The following is a 27,793-nucleotide window of genomic DNA, read 5'->3' on the forward strand; positions in this document are numbered from 1 at the left end:
CAGTCAAGGCAGGGATCTGAGAAGCCTGCTTCTATCTCTGCTGAAGCCACACAGAATGCACCACGTAGAAGCAGTGGAAAGTGTGAGTTGAAGAAATTGTAATTCACCAATGTTTGACAAAATGTTGGGCCAAAAATTGCAGTCGGAGGATTTTTTAACGAAAATACCTGGTGGTCCTGGAACAACATAGACTTGCACTCCAAGGCCTAGCTGCGCAGTTCAGCATAGGGGCTCATGTATTCCAGGAGCATATGTGCAGACTGGGATCACCTGGGCTGGACCAACCAATGCAAATGGCGAATCCCCATTCACAGCAATGGTGAGTTCTGTTTGTACAGAGATCACCATTTCTACCCCCAAAAACACATACACATTTTAAATAAATAAGAAAAACACTTCACATATTTAAAATTAATTGAAATTGGATTTAAATAAATGTTTTCGATAAAAATGCATTTTATGAAATGTTTTAAATGTTTTAATAGGAGTAAAAATAAACTTACCTTAATGGACAGGGGACCTGAAATTGATGGCCTTACTGCCCACTGCCGCCGACTGCCGCCGAGTTTTTTGGATAGTCTCCCCTCGGTGACAGATCCCTCTTGGTCTGATGCCGGCAGGAGGGGAGTACCGCTGGGAACCGCCCACTAACGGCTGCTGGCGGCCAAGTCGTGTAAGTGACCTCCCGCCTGCCGAGCTGCCATATTGGTGCGGGCACGAGTCGGCATTAGCAGGGGGAAGGACCGCTGTGTGGAGGCAGGTCTAACCCTGACGGTATGTAAGAAGTCCTGCAAAAAAAGGTTAGTGAAAATGTTTTAATTTTTTTTTCAGTGTTTTACCTGTATGGGGTCCCCTGAAGGTGTTATGGCATTTTTTGTGAAGGTTTTTTTGTAAAGATTTTTATTTTTCATTGTTCCCCCTCTCTGAGCCAGACTCAATCCTCGGTGGCACTTTGGCGAGGATCGCATCTGCCGCCGGGATTGAGAGCTCCTACCCGTTGCCGCCCAGATTGATGGAATAAACCGTTATTTGGCCACTGGGAGGTACTGCCATCTCTTTTGGAGGAATCTCCCTGGCAAAGTACTGTCCGGTCTCTTGGCGGCCATCAGCGGTCCTTTGGGCGGCACTTGGGAAGGCCTTGGCTTTGACCAAGTTCGGGCCCAGGGATGTTAATATAAAAATGATTGATAAAGAGTTATTTTTCTATTTTTTAAATCTGCTTTTACCAGGCGTAAGTGTTTGAAGGACATTCGCTGGGCAAGAGTTGTGCAAATAGGCCAAATTTCTGCCCGCAAAGGCCCTTCTCCCGGGGATAAAATAAATTTTGACAGTTCGCAAGTGCAGGATTTCGGTGCATGCGTCTTGTGTGCCGAGAACCACCACTTACGGGGCCTCTATGCGTGCGCACATCGTACGTGCTTATTTGCCCCGTTATGTTGTTAAGTTTCATTTTTTTTATAAAGCCACATAAAATGTATTGCTTCGCATCACTTCCATGCTTTGTCCTTTATGACGTCCCAAGTGCCAAGTCGACCTTTCACTTGTTTCATGATGAATGTCAATACGTGACAAGATCCATTGGGCGGATGTGCAGTGGGTGGACAAGTGGTTGAAGGACTGTTTAATGGAAAGGGATTTGGGGAGTGTTGGTCCTGGTGGTGGAAGTGGAATGCCTTTAAGTCTGCTTCCTGGAACGAAAAGATCAGGGCTGTTGGACTGTCTCAGTATGAAGGCCTCATGACAGTTTCCAGGGAATCTGGTGCAGACCTGCATGAACTTCTTCTTGTCGTTGCACACCAGCGGTGCATTGATGGACAAATATCCCTTCTGGTTTATTAAAAACTCCTGGTTCTGCTCAAGTTAAATTTGGAGCCACGTTAAAAACTATTTAAAAAGACCTTATTAACATCACCCAAGGACATTAATTTCTCCAATAAGTACCTGTCCGCATCCAATTATGAAATCCTTGACTTTGGCGAGTAGGTTTTTCGTTGGCATCCAAACATGCCTCCGTTAAACCTGTAAGTGGGTACGTTATGTTCCCGCTCTAAAAATCACAAATTTTCACCCCTCACCCACTTCCAACCCATCCATTCTTGGGGGTTAAAATTCTCACATGTTCTTCTGAGGCTGATGCTTATCAACACTGCTTGGGCAGAAGAATATTCACTCTGCAACCGGCCCAAACTATGGTCTTTTCGTCTTCTTGGTCAACTCAAAATTGTTTTTCTTCTGAATGAGATGAATATTAGCAAAGTGAAAACACGTGACAGCAATGTTTAATTTGTGTAAAAAATAATGCAACTGTGTTTAACAATGTAATATTTGGTTGTGTTTTAAAAGAAAAAATAATTGTGTAGATCAATATTATCACTAAATACTTAATCATTAGTTTGCATCACTTGTCGTCTGTGGTTCCAGACTATCTGCATATTGAATCAAGTGGTTCCAGTTCATCTGCACATTAGTTGAATTGAATCCCTTTCTGCTCATGAATTGGGTTTGTTGGTTGGGATGACCCAGATAAGTACACGTTCCATCTATGATTTCCCACATCTTTGGAAGATCTGCCGGCCAATAATAGTGCTGTGTTGAGTTGCCTCTGCTTTTCTGTGGGGAGAGGCAAAGAGGTTCCAGTGACAAGTGACACCTCTGGCATTTGCTCAATACATCAGTGTACAGCGGAGTGGACTTGTTTAGTGGTGGTTTGAAATGATGTGGGTATGGAAACACGAGGCTCTCATCACCTTCGCAACCACTGGCATTCTGCAGTCATTGTAGTCTGAAGACTCAAGGAGATGGCACAATGCCAACTCTGCTTCCCCACGGTAAGGGTGGATGGCAAAATAGCCCCTCATGTAATTGCATCTGCCTTTAATCCCTCTGCAGGAACATTTCTTCCTCCTCGAAGCCTCTGAGTGCAGGAGGAATTGCCAACCTGAAGGCCGAGAAATTGGCCTCCTTAGCGCCTCCCGTTATCGAAGCCAGAGGACGATAACGGGGCGCTAACGACTTACCGACCGGGCAAGATGAGATGAACGACTCCCGCTAAATTAGACGAGAGGTTTGCAGCAGCAGTAACACATTGTACCGTGACCTGCTGCACCCGGAGATCATGATGTCATTGTCCTGCTCATTGCCCTGGACCCAAACTTCGGTTCCGCCCTGTGTGGTATCGCCGGGCAATCACACCGACAGCTGCAGGAGGCATTGTTCGGGGGGCACAGGTGCTTCAGGGGCGCAAGTTAAAGTGGATGTTGGTGCGATAAATGCAAAAAATGTTCAACTGCTTATTTCCAATTTTATTGATTCTTCTTCGGCTGCGATCGATCTGCCTGGCACTCTGCTGCAGTGCATCAGGCTGATCAGGCCTGATTGTGGCTGCCGTCGGGGACCAGCTAACTGGTCCCAATGCAGAGCCTACAGCGATGTCCCTTCCCTTAAAGGGAGAGAAGGAGCATTGGATCTTGACAGCACTACACCACTACTGCCCCACCTGCGTCCTTTAGCGCACCAGGAACGAAGTGGAGTGCTTGATTAAGCCTGGAGCGCTAACACCGAATTTACAGAAAGCTGAGAATCATTAGTGCCTGTTGCTAATTTTTCCAGCTTTCAAAAGTTAACGCCCCAAATGGGGCTGTCCTGAATTTCTCCCTCTCAGATTTAAAAAATTATTTATGTTGGACTCAAAACAATTTAATGTACTGACAAAACTTAAGTATTGCTAATTGTTTCTGCTGATTTAACTTGTTTCTATGTATATTTCTTTCATGCAATAAATCTATAGTTTAGCCTGAAATATATGGCTCCTCAGCTTGGTTCAGTCTATGGGATAAATCTGGAGCAGTAGGTGGGCGTTCCATTCTATATACAGTATAACCCAACAGTAAAAGAGTAAATCGTCCATTCCATTTGCTACATGTTTAAGCTTAAAGTTTAGTTCATAGGTGGCACAGGCCTGCGTAAAAAAACAGCATTCACAATGAACAGGAACAAACAGTCTTGGGAGTTCCACAAATTTGAAGTCTGAGAAAGGATGAGTTAGAGTAGGACATAGCATAATTAACCTGGACTTCAATATATTACATTTCAAAGCTTATTAATTTTATAAATCAATGTAGTAGTCTATCACCTAGGGAAAAATTGCAAATAAAATTATCTTCCTTTGAAGGCCCTCGCATTTTTCTATTAATGCAGAACCCTTTCTAATTCAAGCAGAACTAATCCAGCTGTCTGAAGAAATATTACTGGCTGGATTGCAAATCACTTATAGCTAAGTGCAGGAGTAAAATCAAAGCATTTTAACAATCAAAATAATTGACCAAGAAGCATAGATATAAAACTATGTATATATGTCATCCAATGTGTCAGCTTACATCTACCCTTCTAACTCTTTCCAGCTCATAAGCTCTTGAAGATCATAGATTCAATAGATAAAATGTTTCTGATGCACTTTTCTTTCAGAGGCACAGTTGCAGATAATCATGAATGAGATTCTGTTCAAGCTTCATTAATTGATTTCTGACTTATGTTGTGTATTGCTTGATGTCTTGTTCAATCAAATCAAAAATATGTCAGTGACTTCACATCCTTCGAATTGAGCATGTGCTGTAATCTGTTATCAAACCACCAACATATTTTACGATTTAAATAAACATTAAACACTGTTGTTAAATTATTCTAAGCAAAGAAACATTTAAATTAGGCAGTGATAATGGGACAAAGGGCAACCTAGCTCAGTTTAATTCTGGTGTTAAGGCTGCTCGATGAGAGTTTAACACTTACCTGTTGCACGATGGTTGTTAGTTCCAGGCACAGCTGAACAATATTGTTCTTTAGAAGTGAGTATTCTGTCACACTAACAAATGGAGACCTAAAAACAGAATGAATAACAATTAATTCAAAAATTAGAATGGTATATTTCCTCTTTCATATAACTGCATCCTTTCCAGTAAGAAAACTGGCATACCTTGAGCACACATAAATTACAATTAACTTCACAGTACATTTCAGAGAATTATAATTACAGCACAGAAGGAGGCCATTCAGCCCATTGTGCTTGTACTGGCTCTTTGAAAGAGCAGCCGTGCTTAGTCCCACAGCTTCACTTTTTGTCAGTAACCCTGTAAGTTCCTCATCCTCAAGTATCTGTCCAACTTCCTTTTAAAATTATTTATGGATTCAGCTTCCACCACCTTTTCAGGTAGAGTGTTCCAGATTCCGACAACTCTCCGAGTAAAAATATTTCTCCTCATTTCCCCTCGAGATCTTTTGCCAACTATTTTAAGTCAATGACTTTCTGGCCAATGGGAATAGTTTTTCTCTATCTATTCTATCAAATCCCCTCATCATCTTGACCTCTATTAGGTCATCCTTTGCGGTCCAAAGGAGAGCATCCTAACATTTCCAATCCCTTCTCATAACTGAAGTTTCTTATCCTTGATAATATCCTCGGTACCCTTTCTAAGGTCTTGAAATGTTTCCTGAACTGTGGTGGCCAGAATTGTCACAGTTTTCCAGCTGAGGTCTAACCAGTGAATTATAAAATTCTAGCATGATCTCTTTGCTTTCATAATTTATGGGAGTGAAATTTGACATGGGCAGCGACATAAAATGGGCAGTATTGCATTTGGTGCCCGTAATACATCCCGTCCAATACTCAGTTCCATTGATTTTAATGGAACTGAATTTCGGGCAAGGCGCATTCTGCATCCCGGCACAAGTCGAATTTCTGCCCCATTCTTCTATTTATAAGCCCAACTATCCCCTATCCTTTTTTAACCATCTTATCAGTTTGCCCTGCCACCTTTAAGGATTGTGTACAAGGACACCAAGGTCTCTCTGCTAATCAACACTTTTCAAAAACGTGCCTTTTATAATATCGCAGTAACTATTTGTACTAAGTCTCCCTTCTGTGTATGCGACTCCAGAGTTAGGACAAATATCACCGACTCCGCCCCACCCCCCCCCCCCCGGCCCCCCCAGCGCAATTCCTACTAATCCCATTCTGCGCCTGCGTCCTCCTCTCCCTGCCTCCCCCCCCCGCCCCCAAACCGGCCACATACATTGCCTCCACTGCCTCCGATTCAGCAGCTGCCCTGGAGCCTCCGATCAGGCAGCGGGTGGCCAGGACCAGTTCGGGGAGAGCGGCCTGGCCTGGTGGGGAGAGTGGACGGCAGGCGGAGAGAGCGGGTGGCAGGGAGAGCGAGAGGCAAGGAGGGGTAGAGAAATTGGGGAAGAGAGAGAGAGGTTGGGGGGGAGAGAGAGAGGTTTGGGGGGTGGGAGAGAGAGAGAATTTGGGGGGGGACAGAGAGCTTGGGGGGGAGAGCTTGGGATGGGGGTGAGAGAGCTTGCGGGGAGGGAGGGTGAGAGAGAGCTGGGGGTGAGAGAGAGCTGGGGGGGGGGTGAGAGAGAGCTGGGGGGGTGAGAGAGAGCTGGGGGGGTGAGAGAGAGCTGGGGTTGGTCAGAGAGAGTTGGGGGTGGTCAGAGAGAGCTGGGGGGGTAAGAGAGAGCTGGGGGGGAGAGAGCTGGGGGGAAGAGAGCTGGGGGGGCCGAGAGCTTGGGGTGAGAGAGAGCTTGGGGGGGGGGAAGAGAGAGGTTGGGGGGGAAGAGAGAGGTTGGGGGGGTGGGTGAGAGAGGTTGGGGGGGAGAGAGAGCTTGGGGGCAGGGTGAGAGAGAGGTTGAGTGGGAGAGAGAGTTTAAGGGGGGTGAGAGAGGTTGGGGGAGGAGGGAGAGCTTGGGGTGGGGGGAGGGAGAGAGAGCTTTGCAGGGGAGAGAGCCTGGGGAGAGAGAGAGAGAGTTGTTGGGGGGTGGTGATAGAGGTTTTAGGGGTGGGGTGGGGGGGGGGAAGAGAGCCTGGGGTAGAGAGAGAGAGCCGGGGGAAGGGGGGGGAGAGGAGAGAGAGGGACACAATTGGGGGGGGGATCGGAGATGAGAGAGGAAACTCAGCAGACCGATCACATTCTTCCTACCCCCTGGTGCGTGCATGCTCGATGCATGTGTTACAAGGGATATCGTTGGTGTGGATGAAATCCAGAAGTCACAACACTGTCATTATTCACTTCATACCCAATAAACATGTTAACAATCCGCACACATCTGTGGGGGTGGGGGTGGGTGGGGGTAAGGTCTGGTGCTTAGATAAGTGTCTTTAGCTGGCGGAGGGATGCATTCACGCTGGAGGAATTGAAAGCAGCTGAGGAAGGGGAGCATTTACTGGGGTAATGGTATTCGGCTGAAACTTGGCGTCTTTTGGAGAGATCTATCCTCTGTGGCTTCTGAAGTCAAAATGGATCGAATTACAAATTGGAAAGTCACTCAGAAGGCTAAGCAACTTCAGATTGTGTCGCTTATCCTCCAAGGGGACCAATCAGCAATAGGTCTGGAGAGCCAATCAGAGACACGGCTGCATTTCAGTTAGTCCAAATAGACGCATCCTTATAATATGCTGTCTTTCCATATTCGTCCTTCCAAAGGGCATCATTTCACACTTCTTGGCATTGAACTCCATCTGCCGTGCTTCTGCTCATTTAACCAATAGTCTACAACTATCCTCATCAGTATCCAAGTTTCATGTCATCTGCAAACTTTATAATGCTGCTCCATACACCTGAGTCTAAGTTGTTTATAAAAATTGCAAGGAGTAATGAACCCAAAACTGACACTTGAGGAACACCGCAGCAAACCACGGCTCAATCTGAAAAACATTCATCCACCACGACCCTCTACAATTGCAAAACAACAACAACAACTTGCATTTATATAGCGCTTTTAACATAGTAAAAAGTTTCACAGGAGCATTATTAAACAAAATTTGACACCGAGCCACAAAAAGATATTAGGATAGGTGACCAAAATCTTGATCACAGAAGTAGGTTTTAAGTAGCGTCTTAAAGGAGAAGAGAGAGGTAGTGAAGCAGAGAGGTTTTGGGAGAGAATTCCAGAGCTGAAGGCTGAGACAGCTGAAGGCTCGGCTGCCAATGGTAGGGCGATGGAAATTGGGAATGTGCAAGAGGCTAGAATTGGAGAAGCACATAGATCTCAAAATGTTGTAGTGCTGGAGGAGTGTATAGAGTTAGGAGGGGTGAGGCCATGGAGGGATTTGAAAACAAGATTGAGAATTTTAAATGCAAAGACATTGGTGAGGCAGGATGCTAGGAGAAGGAATTGACTTAGCAGACCCAGTGCAGTTGTTATTTCAATAGTTTGAAAAATCTTAAATTGTGCCGTGTTATGTGAAGTTCTCAAGTGACTGTACAGTCCAATATGGGAATTACAGTCTCTGTCACAGGTGGGGACAAATGGTTGAAGGAAAGGGTGTTTGCGCTTGGTTTCTGCATGCTCTCGGCGACGAGACTCGAGGTGCTCATCGCCCTCCCGGATGCTCCTCCTCCACTTTGGGCGGTCTTGGGCCAGGGATTTACAGATGCCGGTGGAGATATTGCACTTTATCAAGGAGGCTTTGAGGGTGTCCTTGAAATGTTTCCTCTGCCCACCTGAGGCTCGCTTGCCGTGTAGGAGTTCCGAGTAGAGCGCTTGCTTTGGGTGTCTCGTGTTGGGCATGCGGACGATGTGGCCCGCCTAATGGAGCTGGTCGAGTGTGGTCAGTGCTTCGATGCTGGGGATGCTGGCTTGAGCGAGAACACTGACGTTGGTACATCTATCCTCCCAGTGAATTTACAGTATCTTGCGGAGGCAGTGCTGGTGGTACTTCTCCAGCGCTTTGAGGTGTCTACTGTATATAGTCCACGTCTCTGAGCCATATAGGAGGGCGGGTATCACAGCTTCCCTATATACCATAAGCTTGGTGCCAGATTTGAGGCCCTGGTCTTCAAACACTCTCTCCCTCAGGTGACCGAAGGCTGCGCTGGCCACTGAAGGCGATGTTGGACCTTGTCAGTGATGTCTGCCCTTGCTGACAATATGCTCCTGAGGTATGGAAAGTGGTCCACATTGTCCAAGGCCACGCCATGGATTTTGATGACCGAGGGGCTGTGCTGCGTGGCGGGGTCAGGTTGGTGGAGGACCTTTGTCTTATGGATGTTTAGTGTAAGGCCCATGCTTTCGTATGCCTCGGTGAAGATGTTGATGATGGTTTGGAGTTTGGCCGCTGAATGTGCGCAGACACATGTATTGTCCGCATACTATAGTTCGATGACAGAGGATGGGACGACTTTGGAAGTAGCCTGGAGATGATGGAGGGTGAACAGGTTCCCATTGGTACTATAGTTTAGTTCCGCTCCAGCGGGGAACTTGTTTAGAGTGAGATGGAGCATTGCAGCAAGGAAGATCGAGAAGAGCATTGGGGCAATGACGCAGCCCTGCTTGACCCCGGTCTGGACGTGGATTTGGTCTGTGGTGGATCCGTTGGTCAGGATTACCGCATGTCATCGTGGAGCAGGCGGAGGATGGTGACAAACTTTTGAGGGCAGCCAAAACAGAAGAGGACGCTCCATAGTCCTTCACGGTTGACAATGTCAAAGACCTTTGTGAGGCCAAAGAAGGCCATGTACAAGGGTTGGTGCTGTTCCCTGCACTTCTCTTGTAGTTGTCACGCGGTAAAATTCTATGGGCAGCATAGTTGGTTGTTACATTGATCTTTCATATATAGAATACAAGCCCAGCTTAGACTAGCTGAATGAAGGTCTTCTTTCTCTCCTAACTGGAAGGGCCCTATGTGAAATTTGATGGGTAACCTAAATAAGCAACAACTTGCATTTATATACCACCTTCAACATCGGAAATGTCCCAACAGTTTAAATACCGTAAAGGAAAGGATGCTGAGTCATAGAGAGAGATTAAGAGGAGTGACTGAAAGTTTGTTCAAAAAGATGGTTTTGGAAAGATATTTAAAAGAGGAAAGAATTGCAGAGGCAATGGGATTTAGGGAGGGAGTTCCAGGGAATTGGCCCAAGTCCGCTGAAGTCCGCCACCAACAGGGAGGTGAAGGGGGAGAGGAGACAACGCACAATATTGTAGAGTTGGAAGACCGCATGCCTATAGGAGATTGCAGAGATAGGTTGGGGAGAGGCCAAGAAGGGATTTGAACATGAAGGTAAGGATTTTAAATGTAATGTGTTGGGGAGAACAAGCCAGAGCCAGGCAGCACGGATGGGCAAGATAGCTGAGTGGAAATTAATGATGGACAGGATACAGGCAGCTAAGTTTTGGAGATTGTGTAGTTTATGGAGGGTGTAAGATGGGAAGCCAGAAAGGAGTGGTCTTGAGAAGTCTAGAGTTAGCAAAAATAGGGAGAAGTATTTTAGTAGCGGAAAATAGGCAATCAAAATGAAGTAAACCATCTTGGTGATGAAGTCATTGGCTCATTTAAATAAATGATGGTGCGTTAGCAACTTGATAATGACTTTGGTAAATAGCACACACTGGAATTTCTGCCCCTCATGAACAATGTGAAACTTTTCAAACACTCTCCTTATCATGAGGAACATAAATGTCACCAAAAGTTGTATAACTAGACTAGACATAATCAGAGATACCACAAATATATTTTAGTTGTCCAACTAGACAATCATAGACAGAGATACCATAAATTTACCTCCTCCCTCCCACCGTCCAGGGCCCCAAACACTCCTTCCAGGTGAAACAATCATTTATTTGTATTTATTTCAACATGGTATACTGTATTCGCTGCTCACAATATGGTCTCCTCTACAGTGGGGAGAAGAAATGCAAATTAGGCGAACGCTTTGCGGCACACCTCTGTTCAGTCCGCAAGCCATAACCCTGAGCAACCGGTCACTTGTCATTTTAATTTTCTGCCCCACTTCCACTCTGACCTCTCTGTCCTTGGCCTCTTGCACTGTTTTAATTAAGCTCAACAGAATATCGAGGAATAGTACCTCATGTTTCCATTAGGCACTTTACAGCCTTCCAGACTCAACACTGAGTTCAACAATTTCAGATCATAACCTCTGCTCCCAGTTTTTCAGACAACAGTTATTGGTTATGATTCTACTTTTATCCTCTAGACCCATCTTTTGTTTCTTTTATTGTCCCATTACCACCCCCTTTTGTCTTGCACCATCATCTCTTTTATCATTTAACCCTCGCCTGCCTTCCACCCTGTCACAAACCTTCCCTTTTGGTTTTTCCCCCATCCCCCTGCCTCTGTACTTGCTTAAATCCTGTTACATCTCTAACTTTTTCCAGTTCTGATGAAAGGTCATTGACCTGAAACATTAACTGGGTTTCTCTCTCCACAGATGTTGCCTGACCTGCTGATTATTTCCAGCATTTTCTGTTTTTATTACAAATTTAACTTAGTTGTCTAACTAGGCAACAACTTGCACTTATGCAGCTCAATGTAGCAAAACATCCCAACCCATTTGAAACAAAATCTGACACCGAGCCACAGAAGGAGATGGTAGGACAGCTGACCAATAGCTTGGACAAAGAGGTAGGTTTTAAGGAGTGTCTTAAAGGAGGAGAGAGAGATAGCGAGGCAGAGAGGATTAGGGAGGGAATTTCAGAGTTTAGGGATTTGGCAGCTGAAAGCATGGCCGTCAATGGTGGAGCGATTATAATCGGGGATGCTCAAGAGGCCAGAATTGGAGGAGCAGAGACCTCAAATGCTTGTAAAGCTGGTGGAGATTACAGAGATAGAGAGGGGTGAGATCATAGTATGGTCTTCAAACAAGAATGGGAATTTTTAAATTGAGGCATTGCCAGACCAGGACCACAGGGGTGATGGGTGAATGGGACTTGGTGCGAGTTAGGACACAGGCAGCAGAGTTTTGGATGAGCTCAAATTTATGTAGGGTGGAACATGGGAGGCCAGCGAGGAGAGCATTGGAATAGTCAAGTCTAGAGATTAAAAAAAGGCATGGATGAGGGTTTCCGCAGCAGATGGACTGAGGCAGCGGTGGCATCTGGCGATGGTACGTTGGTGAAAGTGGGCGGTCTTAGTGATCGAGCAGATATGTGGTAGGAAGCTCAACTCGGTGTCAAATACGATACCAAAGTTGCAAACGGTCTGGTTCCGCCTCAGACAGATGCCAGGGAGAGGAATAGAGTCGGTGGTTAGGGAATGGATTTTGTGGTGGTGACCGAAGACAAAGGTTTCACTATTCCCAATATTAAGTTGGAGTAAATGTCTGTTCATCCAATACTGGATATCGGACAAGCAGTGTGACAAATTAGAGCCAGTGGAGGGGTAAAGAGAGTCTGTGGTGAGATAGAGCTGGGTATTGTCAGCGTTTTATGGAACCTGACATTATGTTTTCGGATGATGTCGCTGAGGGGCAGCATGTAGAAGAGAAATAGGAGAGACTCAAGATAAATCGTTGGGGGACCTCAGAGATAATGGTGCGGGAGTGGAAAGAGATTCTCTGGCTACGACTGGATAGATAAAAATTGAACCAAGGCAGTGCAGTCCCACTCAGCTGGTTGACGGAGGAGAGGCATTGAAGGAGGATGGCGTTGTCAACCATGTCAAAGGCTGCACACAGGTCAGAAAGCATGAGAAGGGATAGTGTACCATGGTCACAGTCACATAGGATGTAATTTGTGACTTTGATAAGGGCTGTTTCAGTACTGTGGTGGGGCGGAAACCTGATTGGAGCGATACAAACATGGAATTGTGGGAAAGATGGACATGGACTTGAGAAGTGACAACCCGTTCAAGGACTTTGGAGAGGAAAGTGAGTTGGAGATTGGGCAATTACATTTTTGTTTTAATGATTCAGTATTCCAAAGGGTGGACAGACATTCAATGGTTATTGCTAAGGCAGAATAATATCAGCAGCGTACCTGTCTAGCCAGGCCAATAAGTTCTTTGCAGCACCAATGAGGTCAACCACCGAGGTAAGGAAGTCATTCGGCAACCTTCTGGAGGCTCTGCCATCATAATGGCCACTCCTCCGTCTACCTGTTATAAAATTCTGTAAGTTTTTGGCTGAGGCATTCAGTTTATGGGAAAGCGTTCTGAGGTTTTCGGTCTCTAATCCGTAATTCTGTAAGAGTAAAAACATGCATATTAATAGTTTCTGTGCCTTATGGTTTACCATAAATTATACTCCATAAGGGAGTTAGGTTTAGAAAGGAAGAAAGAAGGAACGGGAGAACTTGCATTTAAGAAGTGCCTTTCACAATCTCAGGACATCCCAAAGCACTGTACAGCCAATGAAGTGTTCAAGTGAAGTCACTGTTGTATTCTAGGGAAATGCAGCAGCCAATTTGCACACAGCAAGGTCCCACAAACAGCATTGAGATAATGGGCATATAATCTGTTTTAGCAATGTTGGTTGAATGATAAATATTGGCCAGGATACTGGGGCGAACTCCACTGCTCTTGTTCAACTAGTGCCATGGGATCTACTTGAAAGGGGAGATGGGACCTCAGATTAACATCCAAAAGACAGCACTGCTGACAGTGCATCACTCCCTCAGTACTGCACTGAAGTGTCAGCTTAGATGATATGCTCAAGTCTCTGGAGTAGGACTTGAACCCACAACCTTCTGAAAGAGGCGAGAGTAGTACCACCAAGTTTTAATATTACTAAGGGTAAATATTCATTTTACTTTTGGCTCAATTCTCAAAAACCTACATTATGCTATTCTTTTATATAATATAAAAACAGAGAATGCTGGAAATCTCAGTGGGTCAGGCAGCATCTGTGGAGAGAAAAACAGAGTTAAAGTTTCGTCAGAACTGTCAAATGTTTGAAAAGAGCACATTCTTAAGCACTGAAAGGGGGAGGGGAAGAAAGAACAAAAGGGAAGGTCAGTGATAGGGTGGAAGGCAGGAGAGATTAGAGAGACAAAAGGGATGATGGGCCGAGTTGAAATGGTAATGATAGAGGTTAAAAAAAGGTTAATCTGGATAGGGTGTGAATGGTGTAGTAATGACAAGCTGCCATTATAGATAAAGAGAAAAAAAAACATAAGATGGGAGGGAGGGAAAGGGAGCCAAAGATGGCCAGAGGTTATGCTCTGAAATTGTTGAACTCGCTGTTGAGTCCAGAAGGCTGTAAAGTGCCTAAACGAAAGATGAGGTGCTGTCCCTCGATCTTTCGTTCAAGCACTTTATAGCCTTCTGGACTCAACATCAAGTTCAACAATTTCAGAGCATAACCTCTGGCCATCTTTGGCTCCCTTTCCCTCCCCCCCCCCCCCATCTTGTGTTTATTTTCTTCTTTCTCTTCCTTTTTTTTTCTCTTTGTCTATAATGGCAGCTAGTCATTACTATGCCATTCACACCCTATCGAGATTAACCTTTTTCTAACCTCTACCATTACCATTTCAATTCGGCCCATCATCCCCTTTGTCTTTTAACTTCCATCCTATCACAGACCTTCCCTTTTGTTCTTTCTTCCAATCCCCCTTTCACTGCTTAAGAATGTGCTCTTTTCGAACATTCGGCAGTTCTGATGAAGAGTCATCGACCTGAAACGTTAAGATTTCCAGATGCTGCCTGACCCATTGAGATTTCCAACATTCTCTGTTTTTATTTCAGATTCCAGCATCTGCAGTATTTTGTTTTTGTATGCTATTTTTTTAACTTGGTGTGCATTTCCACTAATGATTTTACAGTTTCCCAAAGGCCAGTATTCCAATGTGATCCCTTATTTCACAAATCATACCTTTCAAAATGACTTTTAAAAGCTGTGATTGACCGAACCTGCATTCCATGCACATCCTCAGGTGAATGTCACGTAGTCTTATCTTTGGGTGCATTTACACATTTACACTGCAACTTTAGCATTGCAACCACTCAGTTTTCGGAGCTGTGTTACAACTTGACTCTAAGGTAAAGCAGTCGGGATGATGTCTGGTTCAAGTGTCACCAAGGAAACCCGCACCGAGGATCAGTAGGCCGAGGAGAGGGCCAAGAAGGTAAACATTTTTTTTTATGGTTTCTTTCAGGGCGAGAAGGAACAGGAGTTGTCCTCCAAGCACCACTCCAGCAATCACGGGGGACCCTCTTCACCTATCTTGCCAGGTACCGTTGCTATGGGTCCCCAGCTGTGACCTCCTGCTGAGCTTGCCCAATTCCCACCTGCTAACGTGACATTGATGCTAGCTTCGGGCAGGTGACGGGCCTGGTCAATTTCAATAAGGCCTGGAAGTTAAAATGGCCCAGGCCTCACAATGGCAAGCTGCAAATGCCTCGCCTCGCTGGCTCCACTCTCGAAGCATGTTCTGAGTAAAAATCTGTGTTTTACATTTTAACATCTAGAATAAAGCCCTAGGCTTGCCTGCAAGAAGCTAATAGCACAGTTCTCTCCTAGCGTGGGGAATTTTAGTTGGAGTTTAGCAGTATAAATTATTCATCTTCATTGCTTTCTGTTACCCTTCTCGTGTTTGATCAAGTATCTGCCAAAACTCGCTTTCACAGCTACATCTATTTCCTCAGCAACTGTCTCCATCTTTGACTTAATCCATATGTTTCGGATCCACCCAGGATTACAGATATCTCAGAGATATTCAGAGTTCCTCGAACCACTGCTCTTGCCGCATCCTAAGATCCACGCTCAACGCTTTTCACCTCTCTCTTCAGCAGCACTGACTCACTTTATCACAGAGCTGTCCTGGTCTGCAGTTCCAGTTCATCCTTCGCCTCATCCGGCGCTTTAACAAAAACATTTTTTCCTTCCTTTCAGGTGTCAAGGATCGTAAGCCTCAACAACTCTTGGGCATCAACGCCCCTCTGGAACCTTCTTCCCTTTCACTTCCCTCCAATCCCATCCCTTCTTCAAATGTCACCCCCTGCCGTGATTTCACTATCCCTTCTGATCTTCCCCTCTCTGACCCCAAGCGAACAGTCCTCAGCAAAGGTCTGAGGTTCATCGCCTTACGCCTACACGTCAATGAATTTCGAGCTCGGCACTAAGCTGAGCTTTTTTCCCGCGCCTTCGCCTCTATGCCCACTTTTTCAGCCAGTAGTCTATCCCCCCCGCATAACTGACCCTTTCTCGCATTTTCAGAATTCTCGCTCTACCTGGACCCCTCCCTCTGGCCTCTTACCCTCTCTAGATCTTTTTATTGTGAACTGCTAACGGGACATCGGCCGTCTCAATTTCTCTGCTCCTTTCACTCACTCCAACCAACCTCCCTCTGAACTTGCAGCACTTCACTCTCTCAGATCCAACTCCAACATTGTCATTAAACCTGCTGACAAGGGTGGTGCTGTTGTTGTTTGGCGAACTGACCTCTACCTTGCAGGGTCTGAAATTTAACTCTCTGATATCTCCTCCTACCTTCCCCTCGACCATGACCTGACTACTGAACATCAAGCCATAATTTCCCAGACCGTCACTGACCTCATCTCTTCTGGAGATCTACCCTCCACAGTCACCAACCTCATAGTTCGCGAACACAGCACAGCCCGCTTCTACCTCCTTCCCAAGATCCACAAACAGGGCTGCCCCGGTATTCTCATCATTTCAGCTTGTTCTTGCCCCACAGAACTTTCTTCTTCCTATTTCGACTCTATTTTTTCTCGTTAAATCCCTCTACACTTCGATGTCCCACCAGGATGGTCTGAGGGCACTCCGCTTCATTCTCGAGCAGAGGCCCAACCAGTCCCTATCCACCACCGCCCTCCTCGGCCTGGCTGAATTTGTTCTCACATTGAACAACTTCTCCTTTGACTCCACTCACTTACTCCAAATTAAAGCTGTTGCTATGGGAACCCGCATGGATCCAAGCTATGCCTGCCTTTTTGTGGGATACATGGAACATTCTTTGTTCCAGTCCTACTCGGGTCCCCTCCCTCACCTCATTTTCCGGTACATTGACGACTGTATCAGTGCCATTTCCTGCTCTCGTCCTGAACTAGAAAATTTCATTCACTTTGCCTCCAATTTCCAGCCTTCCCTCACCTTCACATGGTCCATCTCTGACTCTTCCCTTCTCTTCCTCAACTTCTCTGTCTCCCTTTCTGGGGATAGGCTGTTGACAAACATTCATTATAAGCCCACTGACACCCCCAGCTGCCTGAACTACACTTCCTCCAAACCCGCTTCCTGTAAGGACTCCATTCCATTCTCCCAGTTTCTTCGTCTCCATCGCATCTGTTCTGACATCGTCACCTTCCATACTAGTGCCTCTGGTATGTCTTTCTTTTTCTTCAACCAAGGATTCCCCTCCGCCACGGTGGTTAACTTGGCCCTGGACTATGTCCATTCTATTTCCCGCACTTCTGCTCTCACCCCTTCCCCTCCCTCCCAGAGCCACAACAGGGCTCCCCTTGTCCTTACCTTTCATCCCACCAGCCTCCAACAGATCATCCTCCGGCATTTCCGCCACCTCCAGTGTGATCCCACCACCAATCACATCTCTCCTCCCCTCCCCTCTCGGCATTCCGAAGGGACTGCTCCTTACACAACACCCTGGTCCACTTCTCAATCACCCCACTAACCCCCTCCCCTTCCCACAGCAACTTCCCGTGCAAGCGCAGGAAATGCAACACCTGCCCTTTTACTTCTGAATGTACTAGGGGACAGTGGGTCTAGTGAGAAGGAGGAACTGAAGGATATCCTTATTAGGCGGGAAATTGTGTTAGGGAAATTGATGGGATTGAAGGCCGATAAATCCCCGGGGCCAGATAGTCTGCATCACAGAGTACTTAAGGAAGTAGCCCTAGAAATAGTGGATGCATTGGTGATCATTTTCCAACAGTCTATCGACTCTGGATCAGTTCCTATGGACTGGAGGGTAGCTAATGTAACACCACTTTTTAAAAAAGGAGGGAGAGAGAAAACGGGTAATTATTGACCGGTTAGCCTGACATCAGTAGTGGGGAAAATGTTGGAATTAATCATTAAGGATGAAATAGCAGCGCATTTGGAAAGCAGTGGCAGGATTGGACCAAGTCAGCATGGATTTATGAAAGGGAAATCATGCTTGACGAATCTTCTGGAATTTTTTGAGGATGTAACTAGTCGAGTGGACAAGGGAGAACCAGTGGATGTGGTGTATTTGGACTTTCAAAAGGCTTTTGACAAGGTTCCGCACAAGAGATTAGTGTGCAAAATCAAAGCGCATGGTATTGGGGGTAATGTACTGACGTGGATAGAGAACTGGTTGGCAGACAGGAAGCAGAGAGTCGGAATAAACGGGTCCTTTTCAGAATGGCGGGCAGTGACTAGTGGGGTGCAGCAGGGCTCAGTGCTGGGACCTCAGCTCTTTACAATATACATTAACAATTTAGATGAAGGAATTGAGTGTAATAAATTTGGGGATGACACTAAACTGGGTGGCGGTTTGAGCTGTGAAGAGGACGCTAAGAGGCTGCAGGGTGACCTGGACAGGTTAGGTGAGTGGGCAAATGCATGGCAGATGCAGTATAATGTGGATAAATGTGAGGTTATCCATTTTGGGGGCAAAAACACAAAGGCAGCATATTATCTGGATGCGGCAGATTAGGAAAAGGGGAGGTGCAATGAGACCTGGGTGTCATGGTTCATCAGTCACTGAAAGTGAGCATGCAGGTACAGCAGGCGGTGAAGAAGGCAAATGGTATGTTGGCCTTCATAGCTAGGGGATTTGAGTACAGGAGCAGGGAGGTCTTACTGCGGTTGTACAGAGCCTTGGTGAGGCCTCACCTGGAATATTGTGTTCAGTTTTGGACTCCTAATCTGAGGAAGGACCTTCTTGCTATTGAGGGAGTGCAGTGAAGGTTCACCAGAGTGATTTCCGGGTTGGCGGGACTGACATATAAGGAGAGACTGGATCGACTGGGCCTTTATTCACTGGAGTTTAGAAGGATGAGAGGGGATCTCATAGAAACGTATAAGATTCTGATGGGACTGGACATGGGGAAGTCCAGAACCAGGGGACATCGTCTTAGGATAAGGGGTAGGCCATTTAGGACTAAGATGAGGAGAAACTTCTTCACTCAAGAGAGTTGTTAACCTATGGAATTCCCTGCTGCAGAAAGTTGTTGATGCCAGTTCATTGGACATATTCAAGAGGGAGTTAGATATGGCCCTTACGGCTAAGGGGATCAAGGGGTATGGAGAGAAAGCAGGAAAGGGGTACTGAGGGAATGATCAGCCATAATCTTATTGAATGGCGGTGCACGCTCGAAGGGCCGAATGGCCTACTCCTGCACCTATTTTCTATGTTTCTATGTTCCTATGTTTCCTCCCTTCCCACTTTCCAGGGTCCCAAACACTCCTTCCAGGTGAAACAGCTATTTACTTGTACTTCTTTCAATTTAGTATACTGTATTCGCTGCTCACGATGTAATCTCCTCTACATTGGGGAGACCAAATGCAGATTCGGTGACCGTTTTGCAGAACATCTTCGTTCAGACTGTAAGCGTGACCCTGAGCTTCTGGTCGCCTGTCACTTTAATTGTCCGCTCCACTCCCACTCCGATCTCTCTATTCTCGGCCTCCTACACTGTTCCAATGAAGCTCGAGGAAAGCACCTCATCTTTCGTTTAGGCACTTTACAGCCTTCTGGACTCAACATCAAGTTCAACAATTTCAGACCATAACTGCTGCCCATATTTTTTTCCCTTTTTTTTTACAAACTGCAGTTTTTTTTCTCTTTCCCATGGCAGCTGGTGGTGGTTACGCCATTCACACGCCATCTAGACTCATCTTTTCTTAATTTGTTCCATTACCATCTCATTTTTCCCCATCATCCTTTTGTCTCGTAATCACTCCTGCCTTCCACCCTATCACAGACCTTCCCTTTTGTTCTTTCCTCCCCTCCCCCTTTCATTGCTCCTGCATTTGCTTCAGAATCTTTTATAGCACCAACTTTTTCCGTTCTGATAAAGGGTCACAGACCTGAAACGTTAACTCTGTTTCTCTCCACAGATGCTGCCTGACCTGCTGAGATTTCCAGCATTTTCTGTTTTTATATAGTATAAATGATGCAGTGCCTGGCTGGAACAGATAACTTTATCCTTGCAAAACAGGAGTTTAGACTGTGGTAATCTTTAGCCCATTTTTTAAAATTAGAGTATTAAGAATGGCTGCTAATAGGATAAGTTATTATCTTATTATCGGCACCCCCCCGACCTGTGAGAGAACACCATCGCCGTCGGGAGCTGGAGCTAGCCCCTTCAGGAAGCAGCACAAGCCGTTCCAGGAGGGCGACGGATTCAAGGAGGGTAACTGGATTGACGTCAACAAAATCCAGGTCACTGATTGGAGCGTGGGTGGGACCATCGTCAGGATTGTGGCCCAGGTGCAGGAGGAGAGGCGGGGAGCAGCAGAGGAGCGGCAAAAGTTCGGGGCCCGGGAGCGGCATGATCGGGATCAAGGAGCGGCGTGTTCCGGGCCCAGGAGAGGTGAGATTTCGGGACCCAGGAGCGGCGAGGTTGCAGGCGAGGTTGGAGTTGAAGATCGGCGGGGTCGTGGCCCAGGAGTAGCGAGGTTGGAGTTGAGGAGCGGCGAGGTTTGAGGCGAGGTCGAAGTTGAGGATCGGCGGGGTCATGGCCCAGGACCGGGAGGCTGGAGTCGAGGAGCGGTGAGGTCGAGGTCAAGGAGTGGCGAGGTCGTGGCCCAGGACAGGGAGGCTAGAGTTGAGGAGTGGTGAGGTCGAAGTTGAGGAGTGGCGGTGTCGTGGCTCAGGACAGGGAGGCTAGAGTTGAGGAGTGGTGAGGTCGAAGTTGAGGAGTGGCGGTGTCGTGGCTCAGGACAGGGAGGCTAGAGTTGAGGAGTGGTGAGGTTGGAGGCGAGGAGCGACGAGGTTGCAGGCGAAGAGTGGCGGTGTAGTGGTCGAGGAACAGCAAGGTCAGAGTCGAGGAGCTGCGAGGTTGGAGGTGAGTCGGAGTCATGGATCAGCGGGGTTGTGGCCCAGGAGCAGCGAGGTTTGAGTCGAGGAGCGACGAGATTGCAGGCAAGGTCGAAGTCGAGGAGCGGCGGGGTCATGGCCTAGGAGCGGCGAGGTCAGAGTCATGGAGCCCAGCAACAAGGCAGAGGCTCAGGAGTGGCCCAGCGTATAACAGCATGGTCGGGGCCCAGGGAAGGCGCTGCACAGGCCAGCCCACACTGTGACCTATGAATTCCAAGGACAGTAGGCGTATGTGTGTGCACTAGGTCCGTGCAACAGAACTTAGTCTCCAGTCGTCTTGGTTAACGCTTGCCACTGGACCAAGACCTTGCTCTGCCAAGCCCGTGTGATGGCTGGTATGCAATGGCCACTTCCTGTTAAAAGAATTCACGCACAGGCATCTTCCACCCTTCAAGATGTAGTTCGGAACCTGGAATGTCAGGCCGCTCTTTGAAACACCTGTGAACTCATCCTTTTGTGGTGTCTAAGTAGGTCATCCTTGACATGAGGGACTGCCTAACACTGTACTAATATAATAAAATCTAATGCCTCAAACACACAAGACTATTTTACTTTGACAGCATCAAAATAGCCCTCTAATACGCGCTTGTGTTTCCAGTTAGTTGGGCTAGCAAACAATCACAATTGCTGCGTGCGCTATTCTAATGTGATGTTATATCCCATCCATTTGACTTGCTGAAAAGATCACAGCACTGCCACAGCCCGACAAACCAAGACTGTAGAATACTCTGCAACCACAACGTGCACAGTTACTGGAAAATTCAGTTGTGATGTGGGAGCAAGTTCAAAATTCAGAATCCAGCAACATCAGGGAATTGAAACCTAAGGGCTAGAAATTTAGGCATGTAGTCACTTAACACATTCATATTAATGAAGCATCAAACTGTTTATTTTAAATGGGTTCACACCTCCATTAAAGACATTAGAGAGAGGAACATACTGTGAGATATTAAACGTTCAGCCATTAATTGCCAACAGTAATTTCTGGCCTGAAAAGGTTGTTTTATTCTAATTTATATTGAAGTTAACTACGTCTAATATAATTGTACTTACCAACATTTTCTGGTCAAATGAGTGTTTAAAACTGAGAAGATTTCAGCACAGAAAGAACCGGCTATCTGGCCCATCATGTCTATGGAGACTCTTTACTGGAGCAATCCAAAACTAATCCCACAGCTCCGGTCTCTACCCAAAGCCCTGTCTTCCTTCCTCTGTTTCAAATATTTATCCAGTTTTCTTTTAAAAGACTTCCTTTTGCAAAGCTTTCCGTGCTTCAAGAACCTGCTACAGTAAGAAATTGCTCCAAATTGGGGTATTCTCTTCATAACAATATTTCTGACTACATTTTCAGGTCTGTTTGCAAGCACAAGATGTCATCACATGGCAAAGGCATATTATTCTGTTACTTGCCTGTGATACCATGATGGTGAGAACGATGGATGACTCTAACTGATTCCTGTCTGTCGCTCTCTCTTTTTGTTTGAAAAATCACTAACAACCACAAGAGGTTGCATTTAGAGAGCATCTCTATAGTCCCAGGATGCTTTATAGGAATGTAATCACAAAAAATTGACATAGAGCCAAATAAGAGACATCAGCACAGATGACCAAAAGCCTGGTGAAATAACTAGGTTTTAAGGCATTTCTTAAAGGAGGAGAGATAGGTGGAGAGATGGAGAAGTTCAGGAAGGAAAGTCCAGAGCTCAGGGTTTGGACAGCTAAAGCCACAGCTACCTGTAAAAAGAATACAGAGTAACAGATTACCACAGAATGTACACTGAAGTCCTCACTTTAAACATGTGTAATTCCTTGTGATGTCGTTTCTCTGCTGTTGCCACCTCCTCTCCCCCCCACTCCTCCTGGAAATGTAGTTTGGGAAAATTCACCAATTAGTGTAAATTTAGAACCGGGGTTGAGGATTGACTGTTTCCTCAGTGACCCACGTCCACCCCCCCCTCCCCCACTCCCCCTCCCCTCTCGCCCCATCTCCAGAAAATCCAAAGTATTCACAGCTCCACATTGTGATGTGAAGTTTCTTTAAAAACTAATCTGCCTGTCCATCAGTAGCAAGATCTAATGGGTATTAAGTTGCTTTGCTTAACTCTACAGAAAGTGCAGCCTGCTAAAACAGGCCTAAAGTAAGATGTCCTGAATCCGAAGAAATTGCGAATTATAAAATAAATAATGATTTTATAAAAGAAGTACTTGTGCCAGCTCAGTAGACACAGGGAGCTAAGGTTAAGACAGAAAAACAGGCCTTCAAGGTCTAGCTATGGCTATAAGGGATTTAGCAAGGAGCCTTAAAGATAAACAAGCTGGGGCCGAAATTGCCCCGCACCCCATTTGGGGGCAGTAACCTTCCGGGCCCATGACTTTTACCGCCTGGGCCGCAAGTCCTGTCCCCGGCATGAAATTGGGCTTTGTGCCCCTCAAACGAGGCGGAGCCTTGTCTCAGGCGCTCCACCTCATTGGAGGGGTGCTCCCGGGACGTCAGCACGGCACTCAGTTCAGCACCGCACTGAAAAGGTCACTAAGCGGAAGCTCTGCGCAGCACTGGTGCGCAACAACACCCCTCCCCTTCACTGGGTGTGCTCAACTGGGCCTACAGCCCGGCACCCAAAAGGGAGTGACAGGCTGCATGACGGCAGCTCAGTCGAGGCGACGGCCGCCACCAAAGAGTCAGCCGACAAAATAAAATGGCAGCCCAGTGCGCACATGGCCTCCCCTTTAAGGGGCACCCCGGGCAGATGTCAGTGCCCTTGTCTCTCTCTCTCTCTCTCTCTCCCCGGTCTATTAACATTGATTTTGTGTGTGGATCTTTCATCAAAATTGTTTTGGAGATCTGATAAAGGGTTCTATTTTCAACATGCTGAAAGGTGTACTGTTCTGTTTTCCAGCTTTTTCTAAAATATGAAATTTTCTAGACTACTATACTTTCAAACAAACTCTTACAATTCAAGCTTCCTTTCCACAGTTACGCACAATGTTTGAGACAAAATACTGTAAGATCTCAGAGGCCCGGCTGGCGGTGCTGCGGGTGGCTCGGGGCCCGGTTGGAGGCTCGGCAGCTTGGGAATAAACGTGTTCAGGGCCCCACTTCCGGTTCCGGTTTCGGGCATCGGGAGGACACATGCGCAGAAAATCATACAAATTTCGCTGGAGGGGGCGGAGTCGGGAGGTGCATGGGCAGAAAGCAGTTAGTACAAATAGTTACTTTGTTAATAAAATGCCTTACAACTCCCAAGACCCTTTGGGTAATGTGTGTGTGATCTGTGATCCAAATCTTGCACTAATCACTTGGATTGTTCAGGCTACTTTCAGTTTGTTATAATGGGTTGCACTGTGCAGTTAACCTGTTATTTTTGTGTGTATGTCGCGATAAAGTCATTTTGTTTGATACAAATTGGAGTAATCATGACAGATGATATGGACAGGACCACTGATGAGATAGAATATCACTGCTCAGTTATCTCACTCAACTGTCATCAAATGTTCCTTCTTTATTTCATCCATTCCCATTCATTAATGAATAGATCGCATATATTCTAAAATATTAATTATATTTGTCTTGTTTTTGTTTTGATTTTTAATCCTTAACCTGGAGAAGTTCACTTTTTTCTCAATATCTTTTCACAGCCAAGAGATGGCAAGTTGGCTGGAAACTCCTTCTGAGCCTTGAATGGAACCAGTGATGTAAGAACATTAAATCTAGAGTGAGAAAAAAAAACATTTGACCCATCAGCTTCATGCATGCTGATTCCAGCTTGGTCTTTCCTCTCCTGCTTTGAGAAGCATTAAGATTTCTCCACCTACTTCATGTTTATGAGACGGATTTTTGGGGTTTTTCGGTGAAAACAGTAGCGATATGTGAAAATTAACGTTTACATTGCGCTATTGTTTTTAGGCCGAACTTTCATGGGCGTATTGATAAGAGGGGTGTTGCACGAGGATTGGCAGCGCAAAAACACAACTTTCGCCAAATTTAGTCCAGGCCAGGAGCGCTGCGAGAGAGGTCTTGGAGGGGTGGGGGGGGGGGATTACAAAAAACATTCCAAAAACATTCACAAAACCCTTATCTATCGAATCGCAGAAAGTAAAAAATAAATTTTAATTACTTTTTGTTGTGTATCTGTAAAGCATGCACTCCCATGTTCCGCCACCAGGGAGAGCATCCCAGCATCCCTTGGGAGCACTGTATACAAGCCGGCCCCTAAAGCCTGTTCCTCACTCTGGAGTGTCTTAATAAAGACTGAGGTCACTGTTACTTTAACCTCCCTGTGTGCAGTCTCATCTGCGTTAGGGACACAATAACTGGCAATGAGTATACGAATCCAACGCAAAGATGCAGCAAACTGTGGGCATCCTGGAGAAGTTCTCGGAGGGTGAGGACTGGAAAGCCTATGTCAAATGGCTACACCAGTACTTTGTAGCCAACGAGCTGGACGGAAAAGGAAGCGCTGCAAAAAGGAGAGCGGTCCTCTTCGCGGTTTGTGGGGCACCGACCTACAGACTCATGAAGAATCTTCTCGCTCCGGTGAAACCCACAGATAAGTCATATGAGGAGCTGGTTCCACTGGTTCGGGAGCATCTTAACCCGAGGGAGAGCATGCTGATGGCGAGGTATTGGTTCTACACGTGCCAGCGATCTGAAGGTCAGGAAGTGGCGAGCTACGTCGCCGAGCTAAGGCGACTTGCAGGACAAGGTGAGTTTGATGGCTACCTGCAGCAGATGCTCAGAGACGTTTTTGTACTGGGCATTGGCCACGAGACCATCCTACGAAAACTTTTGACTGTAGAGACACCGACCCTCAGTAAGACCATTGCGATAGCACAGGCGTTTATGTCCACCAGTGATAACACCAAAAAAATCTCTCAGCACATAAGTGCTAGCAATGTTCATAAACTGGAACTGTGTTTGCGAGCAGAAATGTGCAGGGCAGGAACCATGAGTCTGCAACTGCCAGCAGGTCTCAGGTGACCCAGATGACTCAGAGTCCCCAACAAAGGATGAATGCAAAGCAATTCACACCTTGTTGGTGTTGTGGAGGCTTCCATTCAGCCTATTCATGCTGCTTCAAAGGGTATGTTTGCAAGAGCTGTGGAACAATGGTGCACCTCCAAAGAGCTTGCAGACGAGCTGCAAGCTCTTCAAAACCTGCTAACCACCACGTGGCAGAGCAAGATCGGTCCATGATGGATCAAAGCAATTTCGAGCCTCAGAGAGAGGAGGCAGATGATGAAGTACACGGGGTGCACACATTTTCGACAAAATGTCCACCTATAACGCTAAACGTAAAATTGAATGGCTTACCCGTAGCCATGGAACGGGATACTGGCGCTAGCCAATCCATCATGAGTAAAAAGATGTTTGAGAGACTGTGGTGCAACAAGACACTCAGATCAGCCCTGAGCCCCATCCACACGAAACTGAGAACGTACACCAAAGAGCTCATCAATGTCCTGGGCAGCACCATGGTCAAGGTCACCTACAAGGGCACAGTGCATGAACTGCCATTCTGGATTGTCCTGGGCGATGGCCCCACACTGCTTGGAAGGAGCTGGCAGGGCAAAATCCCGCTGGAACTGGGATGACATCCGAGCACTATCACATGTCGATGAGACCTCATGTACCCAGGTTCTTAACAAATTTCCTTCCCTTTTTGAGCCAGGCATTGGAAACTTTTCCGGAGTGAAGGTGCGGATCCATTTGGTCCCAGAGGCACGACCCATTCACCACAAGGTGCGAGCGGTACCTCACATGATGAGCGAGAGAGTGGAAATCGAGTTGGACAGGCTACAACGCGAGGGCATCATCTCCTCAGTGGAATTCAGCGAGTGGGCCAGCCCGATTGTTCCAGTACTCAAAAGTGATGGCACGGTCAGGATTTGCGGCGATTATAAAGTAACTATTAATCGTTTCTCGCTACAGGACCAATACCCGCTACCTAAGGCAGACGACCTATTTGTGACACTGGCAGGAGGCAAGACGTTCACCAAGCTCGACCTGACTTCGGCCTACATGATGCAGGAGCTGAAGCAGTCTTCGAAGGGCCTCACCTGCATCAACACGCACAAGGGACAGTTCATCTACAACAGATGCCTGTTTGGAATTCGGTCGACTGCAGCAATCTTCCAGAGAAACATGGAGAGCCTACTCAAGTAGGTACCACGCATGGTGGTTTTTCAGGACGACATATTGGTCACGGGTCGGGACACTGCCGAGCACCTACAAAACCTGGGGGAGGTCCTCCAGCGACTGGATCGCGTAGGGCTACGACTGAAGAGGTCGAAATGCATCTTCATGGCAACAGAAGTGGAGTTTTTGGGGAGAAAGATCGCGGCGGATGACATTCGGCCCACAGACGCCAAGACAGAGGCTATCAGGAACGCGCCCAGGCCACAGAATGTCACGGAGCTGCGGTCGTTCCTGGGACTCCTCAACTATTTTGGTAACTTCCTATCGGGGTTAAGCACCCTCTTAGAGCCCCTACATGGGTTATTGCGTAGAGGTGAGAACTGGGTATGGGGAAAAAAACAAGTAATTGCTTTTGAGAAAGCCAGAAAAATGTTATGCTCCAATAACCTGTATAAAAGACTTGTGCTAGCATGTGATGCATCGTCGTACGGAGTTGGGTGTGTATTACAACAAGCTAATGGTGCGGGGAAGTTGTAACCTGTCGCCTATGCTTCCAGGAGCTTGTCTAAGGCCGAGAAAGCCTACAGCATGATTGAGAAAGAGGCATTAGCATGTGTGTTCAGGGTAAAGAAAATGCATCAGTACCTATTTGGCCTCAAATTTGAGCTGGAAACCGATCACAAGCCCCTCATATCCCTGTTCGCTGAAAACAAGGGGATAAATACGAATGCCTCAGCTCGCATACAAAGGTGGGCACTCGCGCTATCAGCATATAACTATACCATCCGCCACAGGCCAGGCATCGAGAACTGTACGGATGCTCTCAGTTGGCTACCACTGCCCACCACGGGGGTGGAAATGGCGCAGCCTGCAAACTTGTTG

General features: G+C 46.6%; 1 protein-coding gene across 1 annotated transcript in view; it reads right to left on the reverse strand.

Annotated features, from left to right (window-relative positions):
- The window catches only part of LOC139265749 (connector enhancer of kinase suppressor of ras 2), a 1,063,014-nt gene that overhangs the window by 701,014 nt on the left and 334,207 nt on the right, over positions 1-27,793 (reverse strand). The window contains exons 3-4 of the mRNA XM_070883099.1: positions 12,769-12,971; positions 4,786-4,873 (exon numbers count right to left, since the gene is read on the reverse strand). Of these exons, the coding sequence (XP_070739200.1) occupies positions 4,786-4,873; positions 12,769-12,971 (291 nt within the window). The remainder of the gene's footprint in view (positions 1-4,785; positions 4,874-12,768; positions 12,972-27,793) is intronic.

Source organism: Pristiophorus japonicus, chromosome 6 (genome assembly GCF_044704955.1).
Source record: "Pristiophorus japonicus isolate sPriJap1 chromosome 6, sPriJap1.hap1, whole genome shotgun sequence".
NCBI lineage: Eukaryota > Metazoa > Chordata > Chondrichthyes > Pristiophoridae > Pristiophorus > Pristiophorus japonicus.